The 14,632-nt window shown below is 40.4% G+C and overlaps 1 protein-coding gene across 2 annotated transcripts in view; it reads right to left on the reverse strand.

Annotated features, from left to right (window-relative positions):
• Nucleotides 1-3,885: 3,885 nt before the first annotated feature.
• The window catches only part of epha4b (eph receptor A4b), a 297,581-nt gene continuing 286,834 nt past the window's right edge, over nt 3,886-14,632 (reverse strand). The window contains exons 16-19 of one of the 2 annotated variants that reach the window (XM_034182743.1): nt 13,653-13,802; nt 10,806-10,999; nt 7,677-7,814; nt 3,886-5,176 (exon numbers count right to left, since the gene is read on the reverse strand). In XM_034182743.1, the coding sequence (XP_034038634.1) occupies nt 5,077-5,176; nt 7,677-7,814; nt 10,806-10,999; nt 13,653-13,802 (582 nt within the window). In that variant the 3' untranslated portion in view covers nt 3,886-5,076. Of the gene's footprint in view, nt 5,177-7,676; nt 7,818-10,805; nt 11,000-13,652; nt 13,803-14,632 lie in introns of both variants that reach the window. The other variant, XM_034182742.1, reaches the window with a different exon arrangement.

A 14,632-nucleotide genomic window follows, 5' to 3' on the forward strand; every position in this document is an offset into this window, starting at 1 on the left:
CAGCCTTTATCACCTCAGTTTTCACTCACACACACACACACACACACACACACACACACACACACACACACACACACACACACACACACACACACACACACACACACACACACACACACACACACACACACTTCCTTGGCATGTTAGCATTTCCTCAATGCATGTGAGGTGGGGGGAGGGGTCCCCTCTAGGCACAGGTAATCACACTTAAAGTGATTGTGCACAACTTGATTGATGGAAAATAAACAAAACAATAAATATGAATATGTAATAAGTTGATTTCCCTCTTTGTTCTCCATTTTTTTTTATTTTTTAGCTGTAATTAATGTGTATGCTTTCTACATCTTGATAAAGAGTTTTGACCATCTATTGTGTAACTATTCCATGGTGATGTCCACTCTGGTGTGGCCCAGTGAGGTCCCTTATCTTGGCTCATGCTATATTGTCATTTTTTATTTTATTTTCTTAAAGAGGTCATATTGTGCAGAAATATATTTTTTAATCAAGCGTTTGGCCTTAAATGTGGTTGTGGTCACATGTTTAAAGTTACCAAAGTCCTAGAGCAATATCTCTGTGCATGTAGGAACTCCCTGCTGTAAGCTATATTTAGGCTTAAAATGGCTTATTATAAATTTCTGTAACATACGTCACACAAGTCCATGTGTGGACTCCTGCGACACATGCCCACTGAGTTACTCTGCTATCTGCTCTGCTAAGACACACATCTTTCAGTTCAGCAGAGAGGCTGAATGATAACACCTGTTTAAAGGGAGAGGGGGCGTGGCAAGTAGCAGCTCTTTTCCATTTAAAGCAACAGGCACAAAAAACAAACATTTATAGGATCCCTCTGTGTTTGTGCAATATTTTTTGGCAAAAACAAACAAAACAAACAAACAAACAAACAAAAAATCCATCTGTTTAAAAGGCAGCATCTTACAAAAAAGTATGTATATGTCCCTTTTAAATGACAGGCTAAAAACATATGTGCACCTTCTCTGGCCCAAAATTTATGGTAATTGTTCATTGAGCCTGTATTAACAATGTTGACATGCAAAGTCAATTCTACTCATTCTAACTCTATGGCTGAAACTGCAGTCACTGTCACCTGTCAGTCAAAGCTGAATTTTCACAACCATGCTACATTCCTTTTGTTCAGCTCAACAAATTACCTCTCTTCACTCTTCCCCAATATGACCCGCCCCTTGGACAAAATCTCCCCAGAAATCTCTTTTTTCACAATAAAAGTACATCATCATCATTACAAACATTCTAACATTGGAAATCAACACTGTACATATTTTACACTATGATACAATCATATATACTGTACTTTATGCCACTGTTGGCCCTATAGAGTACCACATATATTAATATCAGATTTGGGAAAACACTACACACAGCTTCAGTGTCATTAATGCAGTGCACACAAAGATGGTGCCGTTATACCTAACCTTGTAATTAATGTGATAATCAGTTTCCTTCCACAAACCAAGAACCAACATTTTTAGTGTTTTGTTGTTGTAAACATCATTTTGTAAGCATACCTTAAATACATCTGTGTGTTTGAATCTAGTGGTGTTTGAAATAAGTTGGCATGACCGATGACATGGAACTGAGACTGCACAGCACACACAAAGTTTTTGTTTTTTGAATAAAAAAATAAAATAAAATAAAACATTACCCTCTGACAGCACCACTACTGAAATCCAACACTACTAATACTAATCTTACTGAGAAAGGGTCCAAAAGTAGAGTAGAAATAACGCCAAGAAGATCCGGCTGCATCCAAATGAAAAATAATGAATTGATTAGAACTGATTAGTAATCATATTACCCTGGGCCTTGAGTATCAATAGTATCAATATGCAAATGTTTATTTATTTAGTCATTTTTCAAATTAAACAGTTTCACTTTTTTAAATATCAAATGCAATTTTATCAGACTGAACTTTTAAATGAATCATTCTCAGATTTAACTTTAATCCCCCAAGTACATTTTCTTACTTATCACACTGCAAACCTGACCTTTTTTACTAGTTTTGATGAGTTTGTTTTCAAAAACAATTATATCAACATAAATATTTATAGTTTGTGCTAGATGTATTTTTTGTTTGCAGCTAAAAAAAAAAAAAAAATACTGATTAATGTTTTCAGTTATTTCAGCTCACATCATTTAAGTTAATACTACTTAACAATTTTAAGTACAACAGCAACATTCAAACAATACTCAAGTCACTGCAGATCCAACATTGGGTATTTATTTCTTCAGTGCTGTTGGGAGTTGAGTATGTTGGGGTTCACTGATTTGACATAAAAGAGGACTCTAATTGATCCACCAGCTTCTCAGTTTCACCTTCCTACATCCACCATTGTCCCAAAGTGGTGGGTGTGCATCCTTGTCCCCCCATCCCCCCATAAATGTGTATAACTCACATTATTTTCAGTTTGTTTTTCAATTCCAGCTTTGAGTCTGCATCAGTAAACCAAATAAAGAGAACAGCACTGAGTGAACCCCCCACATTAGGGGTCAGGAATTGACCTTAAGGGAATAAAATAGTTGTAACATCAATATCTCTGGCACAATACCTAACTGAATACTTGTGACATAATGCAAAAGGTTACTTAATTTAGAATATTACATCATTGTGTTGATTAAACTCAATCTACCCAAGTTCATTTTACTTAACTAAAACTAAAGTAGGGTTGGGTATCGAGAACTGGTTCTTTTCGGGTATCGTTAAGAAATGATTCGATCCACCGATATCAATAGTCTTTTGCTTAACGATTCCCTTATTGATCCTTCAGAGCGGCCATTGTTTTTGAGGGTGTTTGTCGGGAAAATGATCATTTCTCTACGTTGATTACAGACCCTGCAGTGGGACTGTAATCAACCGCTTCTGCAGCACAACTCCACTTTGAAGCGTCAACCATTGAAGGAATGCTTCAATCCGCTGGCTCGTTGGTTCTTTGATTCGCTGCTCTTCAGAAGCAAGTCCGCTTCTTAGCTCCACTCAAAGCCATTAAAATATGTCAACCGTGAGTCACTTTTGTGTGGATTAAAGTCACTAACTGGGACTCTTGTTTTGTTGCAGTCAAGAAACGAGAATTGTCCTCCGTTCCATGGCACAGCTCCAAATGCTGCGCGGCTCTCTGCCAAGACAGAGTCCACTTGGAATTAATAACTTCAAAAGCAAATCGCCGCTTTAAATAAAATGACACCTCTTTCCAAATGTTGTAATATAGACAATAAACTACAATTGACTAAAACGTTTTTTTCTTCCCAAAATGAGACGTCCAGCATTCTTTATGAATTACATCCTGACGTGCAGCACAGCCAGCTGCAAGAGCTCAGCTCAGAGGTATGGAAAGACATTCATGTCAGTAATATCTGAAGGAAATGCTTTTGACAAAAACTACAGATTTTGTTTATTTCTATTTATGTCCAGAGATCAAGGATCCACCATGTAGACTTTATTATGTCCAGACTTTAAGGATCCAGTGACCAATTTCCTATTTATTTACTTTAAGACTCAATAAAATATTGTTGACATAGAAAACCTTTAAAGCCTACTTTTAGTACACAGAAAATTCACAAGAGGGGTCGATAAGGGAGTCGATAAGGAATTGGATCGATAAGTGGAATCAATAATGATATCGATATTGATGAAATCTTATCAATACCCATCCCTAGTTTTGAGTTTTGAGGCACAATCAAAAGATAAATGTAACCCTAACACCAAATATTTATGTTCTAATAGAGTAATTCTAATTATGTTTTGTTTGAATATGCAAACTTAAAAAATAATTGAGGTAATCAGTTATCCCAGTTATTTTGAGTTCTAGCAATTTGTTCTGGTTTACCAGCTTATTTTTTTGTTTTGTTTTGGGCAAGTCACTGAAGCAGGCGGCGTGTAACACTCGAGCCATGATAACTAGTGAACAGATAATTATAAAAATGGTGGTTTGTTGTTGAGATGAAGATTTTAAAATTACTATACATGGCACAACATTGGAAAACAACAACACGTTCTTAACCGTGTCAACTCTATGATGACCTCTGCGTGGCCTTTACCCTGCACAAAACAACAGAACTTTCCAACAGCTGGATACATGGAAAGACAACCTCCTGGGCTAAAAGATTCCCAACATTATACTGCAACTAGACAACGTTGTTTGGAATTGACAGTCACTTATGGAAGAGTAAAAATATTACTGTGCTTACTGCCCCGTAAGCAGTTTCTCCTGTTTCTTTGCACTTGGTTACATCATAAGTAGACTAGCAAACGTGCAATGGGTCTGGTTGCTATGGAAGTTTGTGTTTGAGCAGTTACTAGGGAAGCCCTTGTCTTGCTCAGATGCGCAATTTAAAAGCAATCACACTTCCATCCTACACAATCTAGCAAAATCTACAACCTTGTTTATGTCAAAAGGTCAGATTTTTCTGTACCTTCATCAAACACATTCATGTCTTTCAGAATCTCAGGTCTTTGACTGGCTTTCTGCATACAGAGAGCAATGGAAGGGGACGGACAGCTACTAGGTCATTACTCCTAATAAGGTCAAGCAATATAAACCTCACCACCAATACAAACATTAGGTCCACCATCTCTACATTTGTGGGACACACAGCCCATATAAACATATATCTACACATATACAGATCTTTTGACCTTTTTAAACTCTTGAAGGTGAAAAGAAATAAAATAACAATAAAAACCAACTGTACACCTCACAGACAGTGATGATAATAATACATTTTGTCATACTTTGTTAAAAATCTTTTTTTCTTCTGTTGATACAATGTGAAATGGTCTGAGATGCGGTAAATGTGGTCTTGCCATTGGACGTGTCTCTCTCCGGTGGCTGTGCTGCTGGGTCTCTGGGTGCTGAAGTCAGTCGTGCCCATTTCAGATGGGAAGAATGGTGAAACTGCAAGAAGGTGAAGGAGTCCGTGTTGTCTCCATCTCAGTGGGTCACAAAGTCAATGGAGGACAGAGCGCAAAGTATCCAGCATGTACAGCTCTTCACAGGAGCATCCATTTTGGCTCTGTCTCACTGCGGATTTGTGTGGAAAATGTTATACTTCAACATGCGTCCCCTGGGACTGCAGGCTCTGCACGCTGGACAGAATCTTTTTCTGATGGCCAGCTAGACTCACACCCATCTTAGCCAGTTCACTGCAGTGAAAGGAGAACAAGTATAGATAAAAATAATAAAGATTTCCAGCACTATTAGAAACGTCTGTTAATACACTGGTGGGTATAGCAAACCTACATATTAGGTTTGATAAGTGCCAAAATGAAAAAAAGAAAAAAAAGAAAAAAAGAGTATGATCTCAGGGTTTCAAAACATTTGTGACTGTTAATTCTTATTCTTAACAAAGTATCAGACTAATGATGGTTTTAAATGTTAGTGGAGAAGTTAATCCACTAATAACAAATTTAGCTTAATTAGAGTGACCATATTTTGATTACCGAAAACCAGGACACACGGCTCGGCAATGAGATACTCAAATGATACTCGGTTGGCAGTGGGTACTAAGGGCCCCTTCACACAGTTTCTGTGTAGGCTCTCAGTTGTCCAGGTGGTTTCCATAGTAGAGAAGCTTGAATCTTCAACTGGACTGGGTTGCTTGACGCGAGGACGTTTTGCTTCAAATCGCAGAAGCTTCCTCAGCTAAAATTCTTGCTCTGGTAGTCTGACTTCTGTCTGACCCTTGTCGAGAAGAACTTCTCCCGTTCTGCCATTCTGTCGCTGTTCTGTCAAGAGTTTGATGCATCTAATGCTGACCTATAGCTTTATATAGTGGCTAAATAACTTGGTTATTTTAATGGTGAAACCTGATCATCTCATCAATCCTTAGTTGGGGTGTAATATAAGCAAAAACTACCAATTCCAATTACCAGTTGTTCCAGTTCCATAGCGCCTATCGTTCGTCAATTAGTAGCTCCCCGAATGGCGGCCAATTTAAAGTGGATATGACACTTAAAGACAACATAGTCTTATTACATGTAACAAAGGTTATACAATTCGGTCAACCTAAGCGTTTTGGGAAAATGGATGCAATTCTCCCGTTATATATATAATATTTGAACGTCCCGCCACTGAAAAATGTGGACGCCCCGTGACCAGCTTCCTGCTGAGCACCAAGCCTAAAATACGTCACTACGTGTAAACCGTATCGGCTTGCACGCCTGACGGCCGTTGTTTACACTTTTTTTAGCGGCAGAAACTTTGATTAAACACAGCTCTCAGGGACTTGTTTGTCGATATACCTGACCAGTGTGTCGCAGCATATTGCACAAACACAAGGGCGAAAGGTTTTGGCCTTTTAAAGTCCAGGCAGATTGATCGAAAGCTGCGCTGTTGTGTGATGCACGAAATTGTCCGGCTGCCGCTCGCACACATGCATTTGCTCCCGACAGCAGACACTTTCCTCTACCGTCTCCATGTTCTCACTACTCACAGGAACACCTAAAATGTCAACCCCAAATAATATGTTCACAATGATCTTGAAATGGTCAAGGAACTTACGTAGTAAACACGTCAGCGGTATGTAAACATGGAGGTGGCATGTAAACACGGCAGCGGCCTGTAAACACGGCGGAATGTAAACATGGCGGCATGTAAACACGGCGGCGGCATGTAAACACAGCGGCACGTAAACACAGTGGCATGTAAACGCGGCGGCGGCATGTTCACTGTTGTTTTTGCTGATCTTTTTCGAAACCTTCGCTGTTTATTTCCTATTCTTTCATGAAAATAACGTAACTAAACAGTGATGAATGCAATGCCAGGCACACGAAAACAGCAAAAACCCGAAGATAATGACGGTGGTCCACAAGTAATAGCTACACTGTCGCGGCTCTGGAACAATAACAAAGGCAGTAAACAGACGCTGGAATCGAAAATGCTATACAGTATTTAGAGTGTTATAAACAGCAGCAACAAAAATCAAAGCCTCCCTTACCATTCCATATTCTTCAGCCTTTCAAAATCCATTGGAATTGGCACGTCTCTTGCCTCTGCTTCGGCTCCGCCATAAACACCATCAGCATTATTTTCGCTGCCAGAATGCTCCTGGTTTGAATGTTCGTCTGAAAGATACGGCTCCAATCTGTAGTGTCTAATCACTGCTGCGACATCCTCAGGATCCAAGTCAGAAATAATCCACACTTGAAGAGGAGTCAGAAAAGTTCTTGATCTCGTCACTGTCCATGCTGAGGTCCATCTGTTCCTGTTGTTAATCTAACAGACAAAGACGGGACTCTACGCGCTGTGACGTCACGGCATCACGTGACCGCTGATGGAACGCTACCAGTGCGCTTTCCAAGAAACACACTTTTGAGAAACTGTACAAACTTTATTTCTCAGTGATAATAATTAAAACCACTTTCAACTTACTATACTGTATGTATATTTTGATATTTCTATCAGTTTTACCTAATTTTATAGGTGTTATATCCACTTTAATGGCCCAGAGAAAACAATGAAAACCAGGACATTGCCATCACTTTCTAAAAACCCAGGACGTTTGGTCACCCGAGCTTAATTAGTTAGCTGTTTAGCAGAACTATACCCACCACTGTGTTTATGTCGCATTTTTACTCTTTACACCAAGCTGGCAAGGCTTGTGTTGTTTGACTGATGAAGCCGAGGCTGCTGAGAATCTCATACCTGATACTGATGTATAGAATTGAGTCCAAGCTGACATATCCAGCACTGGAAAAGTTGTCCTTGTACTGGCCCATCTTAATGGCCTCCAACCACTCATCGACTGTGCTCACACTGAACTCTGGAGTGGATGGGTCCTCCCTGCTGGATACAAACCACATTGTTATGTGGGTGGGCGAGGTAGAAATTGTAAAACTCTGATTTCCATCTGTGGATTTTGGAACCTGAGAGTCTGGCGTTGTGTGTTGCAAACTGACTTGAGAACCTCAGCTTTCCTACCCAGGGAAATCACATGTGACTTCAGATTTAACTACACTGTGTATCACTCGACCCACAGTGGGATTGGTGTGGGAGCATTGTCCCCAAGTAGTTCTCTCCTGACTTTGGCCAGCCTACTTATCTTTTAATTTATGGGTAAAAGAACAGCAGACGGCAAAACAGTCTCTGCTGTAGAATCAAAAATCAGCTAAACAGTGAGTTCACTCTCTTGTGACGCCCCTGCCAAGTCATCTCCACATTTCAGCCGTTGCTCCACTACATGAGAGTTGGCTGACAAGTTCATAACCATGATTGCTTTGTGGGATGAGAATCGGTGTGTGTTATTTTTCAACATAATCCCCTGTGAGGTACACAGATGTCTTTTGGCAGTGATGCATGAATTTCATTGGCGTAGTTCTCACAGTCACTGACAAGTCACTCTCATTTTCGATAGCACAAGTCCCAAGTCATCGCCAAATGCATTCAAGTTGACTTGTGGCTTGCAGTAGCTGGACATAAAATTGTCCTGACAGGAAGTTTATCCCATGGAAAGAAGTAAGATGGTGTTAAAGCAGGACAGTATGGCGGGTGGTCAACCATGCTGGCACGAATGTCCTTGGCAATTTAACCTATCTTCTGCAACTGTTTGATAATAATGTAATGTCAACCCCTGCCACCGGCCATTTTCATGCATACTCACTAACATCATCTCCTTACAAAAAAGCTAGCCGTACCTGGACAAAACAATGTAGGTATCCAATAAATTTAATAAATGAATGCTTAGCTTTAGTGGTGCAGCATTATCTCTTCGTGCATCAACCTACAAACCTTTGGGCTAATCCAAACCCCGCCCCCCCTCCCCCCACCTCAATCTTTTTGTTACTCCAGTAAGCCCTAAAATAAACTGTTTTTGACTTGCTCTACAATACCCTAGCTTTTGCAGGGGTTAAGTGTAAATTAACTGTTTATATATATCGCTTTCATAATCAAAAAAACTTTACAGCAAGGCCTCACATACACTAGTACATACAGACCTATGTCACTGTACAGCCATGCTAGGCACTCAACTGCACACTGGGAGCAATTTGAGGATTATGGACCTCACTCAAGAACCCTTAGTGATTTTCCAGCTACATGGGGATTTGAACCAAGAATCCTTTGGTCACAAGCACACTGCTTAAACCATCATCATCCCCTTAGAAAGGACAAACATGGCCAAGTCCACAGCAGCCAGCAACTTCAATTCAGTTGAAATTCATTTCATTTATACAGCGCCAAATCACATCAAAGCTGCTTCAAAGTGCTTCACACAAGTAAGGTCTAACCTTACCAACCCCTAGAGCAAGCACACAGGCAACAGTGGTAACTTCACAACTTCGTGGATTGAAATAGTTTAAACTTATGAGTTATAGGCAGGACAGTGGCTTAGTAGTTAGCACTGTTGCTTCACATCAAGAAGGTCATGGGATCACTTCCCACCTCGGTCTTTCTGTTTAGAGTTTGCATATGTTTTCTCCATGTTCGCTTGGGTTCCCCCTGGGTGATCCGGCTTCCTCAAACTTCCAAAAAAAAGCAGGTTTGGTGAATCGGTGACCGTAGGTGTGAGACTGAGTTTGTGTGTCTATGTGTGGCCCTGCGATAAACTGGCGTCCTGTCCAGCATGTACATTGTCTTACTCATTAATCATTCATTCATTTTCTGTACACACTCACTCCAAACAAGGGTCAATCAAGCAGTCGTGGGATAGGATCCAGCACCCCAATGACCCCAGCAGTCACTGGGATAGGCGCCAGTATCCCCATGACCCTGGATTGGAGTGAATTTGTGTAGAAACTGAATGAATGATGAGTTATAACATAACACTTGTCAACAAAAATATTTTTTTTCTTGGATGGACTTTGAAAACTGATTTAGTGTAATTTTGGGGTGCTGTATCTGAATCTGAGCTCAGATTTCATCTATCACATCACGTTTTTTTTTGCAATTTGCATATTCTGTATTGATGGATTATGCAAAAGTTGTTCATTCATTCACGAGTTTGACACCACTAATCCTGCACAAAAGCAGCTTCAGAAGGATAGTTTTTAAACCAGGTTCACTAAATGCGAACAAGAGCCATATTATCATTTGTGGTACTGAAGAGGTGTGTGAGACTGCAGCATTTGCTTCAGTGCTTGATACGAGAAATATGTTTTTGTATCTCAAAAATATGATGTTATTGGCAAAAACTAACATCAGATTGGGATTCAACTCCCTCAAATTACCCATATTCCATTGAAAAACTCCATGCAAGAAAAATAGTGTTGACCAGTGTAAAGAACCTCAGTGCAGTTGTCATGTATGGGGAAACTGTAGCTGCAGAAACTGAAACAGATTTTTGTACCAGGCTTGCGTCTGTAAAGTTGAAAACATATTCACGCTAATAGATCTACATCTTGAGTAAATGGTGTTCATTTTTCAGCAACTGCAGTGTGATAGAATAAAAACACCTACTCATTAAAGCTACATCTAATGACATGTGAGATTAATGTCTCATCCCCTTGGTGACCTTCACTGCAAGCATGTGCGCACACACACACACACACACACACACACACACACACACACACACACACACACACACACACACACACACACACACACACACACACACACACACACACACACACACACGCACAGGTACTGTGATTGCAGTAACCTTTGCATTGGTTCACCTTGTATCTGCTTGTTGTAATAGTTATAAATCTCCTGTGTGGTTGTTTGCATTTTCAAACACACATGTACTAGTGACAGTGGCACTTACAATTTCTACTTCATTTAAAGAAACACGTCGGTGAAAGCCCTGAAAACAGTTCATAGCTTGGGGTTACTGACCACAATGAGCTGTTGGCCAGCTCTCTGAGACTGGCTGGGTTTCTGATAAGTTTGTCCAGGATTGTGACAATCTGTCCAAACTTTGGCCTGTCACTGCGTCCCTTCTCCCAACAATCCAGCATGAGCTGGTGCAGCACAACAGGACAGTCCATAGGAGCGGGGAGGCGATAACCCTCATCTATTGCTTTAATCACCTACAGAAAGACACAAAAGATAAAAATATGCATAAAAATTCATTTTCTGATTTGACAACTAAATCTAAGAATTAAAAAGCAAAAGCACAGCTTTGTGTAGGTATTTTATAAATGTCAGGATTTAAGCATCCATCACATCTCTCACCAACTCCCAGTTAGGCCACAACTGGTCTGTCCTTTACAAAGGCCTTCCATCTCAGACTTTCAAACTCCATCAGAGACGATTCTAGTAAAGCGAAGGACTGCTTGATGTTATCCATCCATCACTTCCTCCGTCTTCCCACTGGTTGTCTACCATTAGGAATCCAGTCTCGACCTTTCCTTGGAATTCTATGTTCTTCAGTTTGCTTGACATGGCCAAACCACTGGAGTCTTCTCTTTTTAATAACTGAAATGATCAGTTCAGCTTTGAGAAGTTCCGTGACTTTCACGTTTCTTATTCTGTCTCATCTTGTGACTCCATAAGTTAACCTTATTAAGCTATTTTATACCATTTTGAGCAAAAATACTCCACAGACACTGACTAGCACAATGCATCCCAAAAAGGGATCCCAGGTCTAAAAGGTCTATTTCCTCATCTCTATGAATCATCCTATTTTTGTGCCTGCTGCTTTAAATGGACAAGAGCTGCTGCTTGCCACACCCTCTTTCACTTCAGAGAGGTTTCAACTGTTCTACCGAGCATCTGAGTCTGTGTGTGTCCAGATACTGTCTTTTGTATGTCACATAACTTTCAAACAAGCCATTTCAATTGTACGTTTTCTACATACAAACGAGTATTCGTAATGATTCCACTAGACCACATCTTCCAGTGGGTCTTTGTGGGAGACAAACATGTATAATCACATCATGAACATCATACATAACCAGGCTTATTTCTAGCTTTTGAATGATGCAGATGAGATTCTGTAATTTAAGAAGAGCACATTCCTAAATTCACACATTACAGCAGATGGTAATCCAGATGTTCCAGTCATTTTGAAGAGAAAACAGCTGCACGAGTAAACTGGATGTTGATTGATCCCTTTAGTATGTAACACGAATGAGTTGTGTAACACTGAAAAGCGAAGTTGCATTATAAAATGGCACAAAGTTGATATTTTAAACAAATTGTAAAACCTGAGAAGTTGGTGTACCTCAATCACTTCAAGGCATCTGATTTTTTGTGAACAAATTTTAAATCTCAATGCTGTCTGGTAGTGATGCACAGGTCAGGGTTTTTTAAACATGCCCACTCACTGTGTCACCCAAGCCGCAAAAATATGCACTGATTAATGACCCAAATCTCACCAACCTGTGATAAAAAAGGGTTGATGATGATGGAATCCATACCTTTAAGGGAGAATATATTATTTGATCCACATTATAAAAAGGATAGACACTGATACAAACAACAAGGATGTGTCCCATAAGTGTTGGTCATGCTGCTTATGCTGTGTTTGCATGTTGGCTGTTTGGGGCAGATGGTTAATGTGGTGTTGTTTTAGCTTTAATGAGGAGGAAAGATGGACAATGATAGATGGATTATTATATGAGTACAGAGAGTCACCCAGTTTTAATCAGGTTAACATGAGTAACCTGTGATATTTCTGAGAGGAGTTCATCTAAAACCTCACAACAATTTACTTTGTAATGTGCCATCAGAGCCAGGGATTCTCATTTTAATACAACGCTGTGCAAAATACAAACACTCTACTGTATCTTTCCAGGAACTAAATTATTGTCCGTGTCTTCATCATGGAAAAATGAACTTGCCTCATGTTGTCACCTGCAGTCTGCCACTGCAGATAACAGGAAATCTGCTTTGGCAACTGGAATAACGGTTTTTCAACCACCAATGTGAAGGCAGCATAAATGCAGACAATACCAAGCAGCACAGAGCACACACCCTCTGGCATGTAAAGTATCTGAAAATTATAAATTATTTTGTGGGAACTCTGCTTTGTCACTTTTTGACCAAACCAGCAATACTGTCTGAACAAGCTTACCTGTACCTAATGCGTATGTAATCAGTGTGCACACTGCAAAAAACTATTATAATATTATGGCAGACGAAGCAGTGAAAGCAGCAAAGTGTCAAATCACAGCCTTTTGTGTCTGATTTAACAGGTGCACATCCAGGCTTCAGGTCCGAGGCTGAGCACTGCGTGAAAAAACAAGTGTTCCAAGTGATATGTCATTTGTTTGGTTTTTATTGCTTGACCCACTTAAAAGACTTTTTCAATATAAAACTCTAAATAATAAAGGCTATAATCTTGTAAATCACCAAATTAAAAGTGCAGATAACGAGGCGAAACTGAACAGATCCAAAAAGCACCGTTATTTTGGTTACGTATTCCACCATTAATTTGTCTGGCTGCTGAACACTGCCACTTGCTGGACATGTTTGGGCTTGTATCGCTTATCATCACATGCCTAATGGAAATCAGGAGCAGGTGTCGTTGAAGTGGCATGTAGCTTGAAATAAAGCTTGTATGCCAGGTCTGGTGGACACCAAGGCCACTTCTGTTTGTGTAAAACTATAAAATGGATTCTGCACAACATGATGCCATTAACACACACACAGCTGTGCTTCGGCACCATTCATTTCATTTTCTTCCCTCTTTTCTGCAATACATTTGTGGAAATATGTGTATGCGTGTCGGTGACTCACATCCTGGTTGGACATCTCCCAGTAGGGTCTCTCTCCGTATGAAATCACCTCCCACATGACAATGCCGTAGCTCCACACGTCGCTGGCTGAAGTGAACTTTCTGTAGGCTATTGCCTCGGGAGCGGTCCACCTGATGGGGATCTTCCCTCCCTGCCAAAGGATTCACAGAGCTGTCACAACATCGTCATTCTTGGCACAAAGTTTACAGCATTGTGCTCTTGTTATTTTAACCTGTCGTTTAATGCATGATTAACAAGTAATAAATCAAAGGACAGAGGAGCACAACTAATTAAGTGATGTTGGCTGCAGAGATGGAGCATTCTTATTGTTTTGCTTCATCTGTGCTGCTAGTTAATGAAAAGCTCACTCTATAGAAACAAACCCTGCGGTGTAAGACAAATAAAGTCCCCCCCCAACATCCAAACACCTCTATAGGGCTCAGCTCAGCTTCTTAACATGCAGCAGCTGCCTCTGCACCACCAAGCATTCCCCGACTCTGCTCGGTCAAAGTCAAATAAAAGACAAAGCTGCCAAGTCACAACGCTGTACTTTTGTTTCCACCACCTCCTGTCCACCCCAAGCCCGTCATCTTTTTTTTTCTTAACTGCTCTCGCTGGATTCTTGCCCGCTTTCGCTTATTCTCTCTCAGCCTCCCTCGATCTCAGTCTTATTTGATAGCCATTCCTCTCGCCGCCTCACTCTCCCCCTCTCCTCCCCATGCCTGCAGCGCTCCATCTAGGTCTCCTGACACCATTGTGTGTGTGCATGTGTGTGTGTACGTGCATGTGATTGCAATAAAGCAGTCAGCGTCTGATACACCCCTCCCAGGGCAATGCTAATGCCATATTAAAAATAACATCCAAAACACTTCCTATGAATACAAATACCGCCGTCTCCTTGTGGGCATTTTTAGAAGAGTTACTCCTCAGTGGTTCATTTCACTGACGTTTGTTGTTTCCTCATTTGTGTTCTGTGAGCGG

This window comes from Thalassophryne amazonica, chromosome 12 (genome assembly GCF_902500255.1).
Source record: "Thalassophryne amazonica chromosome 12, fThaAma1.1, whole genome shotgun sequence".
Taxonomy (NCBI): Eukaryota; Metazoa; Chordata; class Actinopteri; order Batrachoidiformes; family Batrachoididae; genus Thalassophryne; species Thalassophryne amazonica.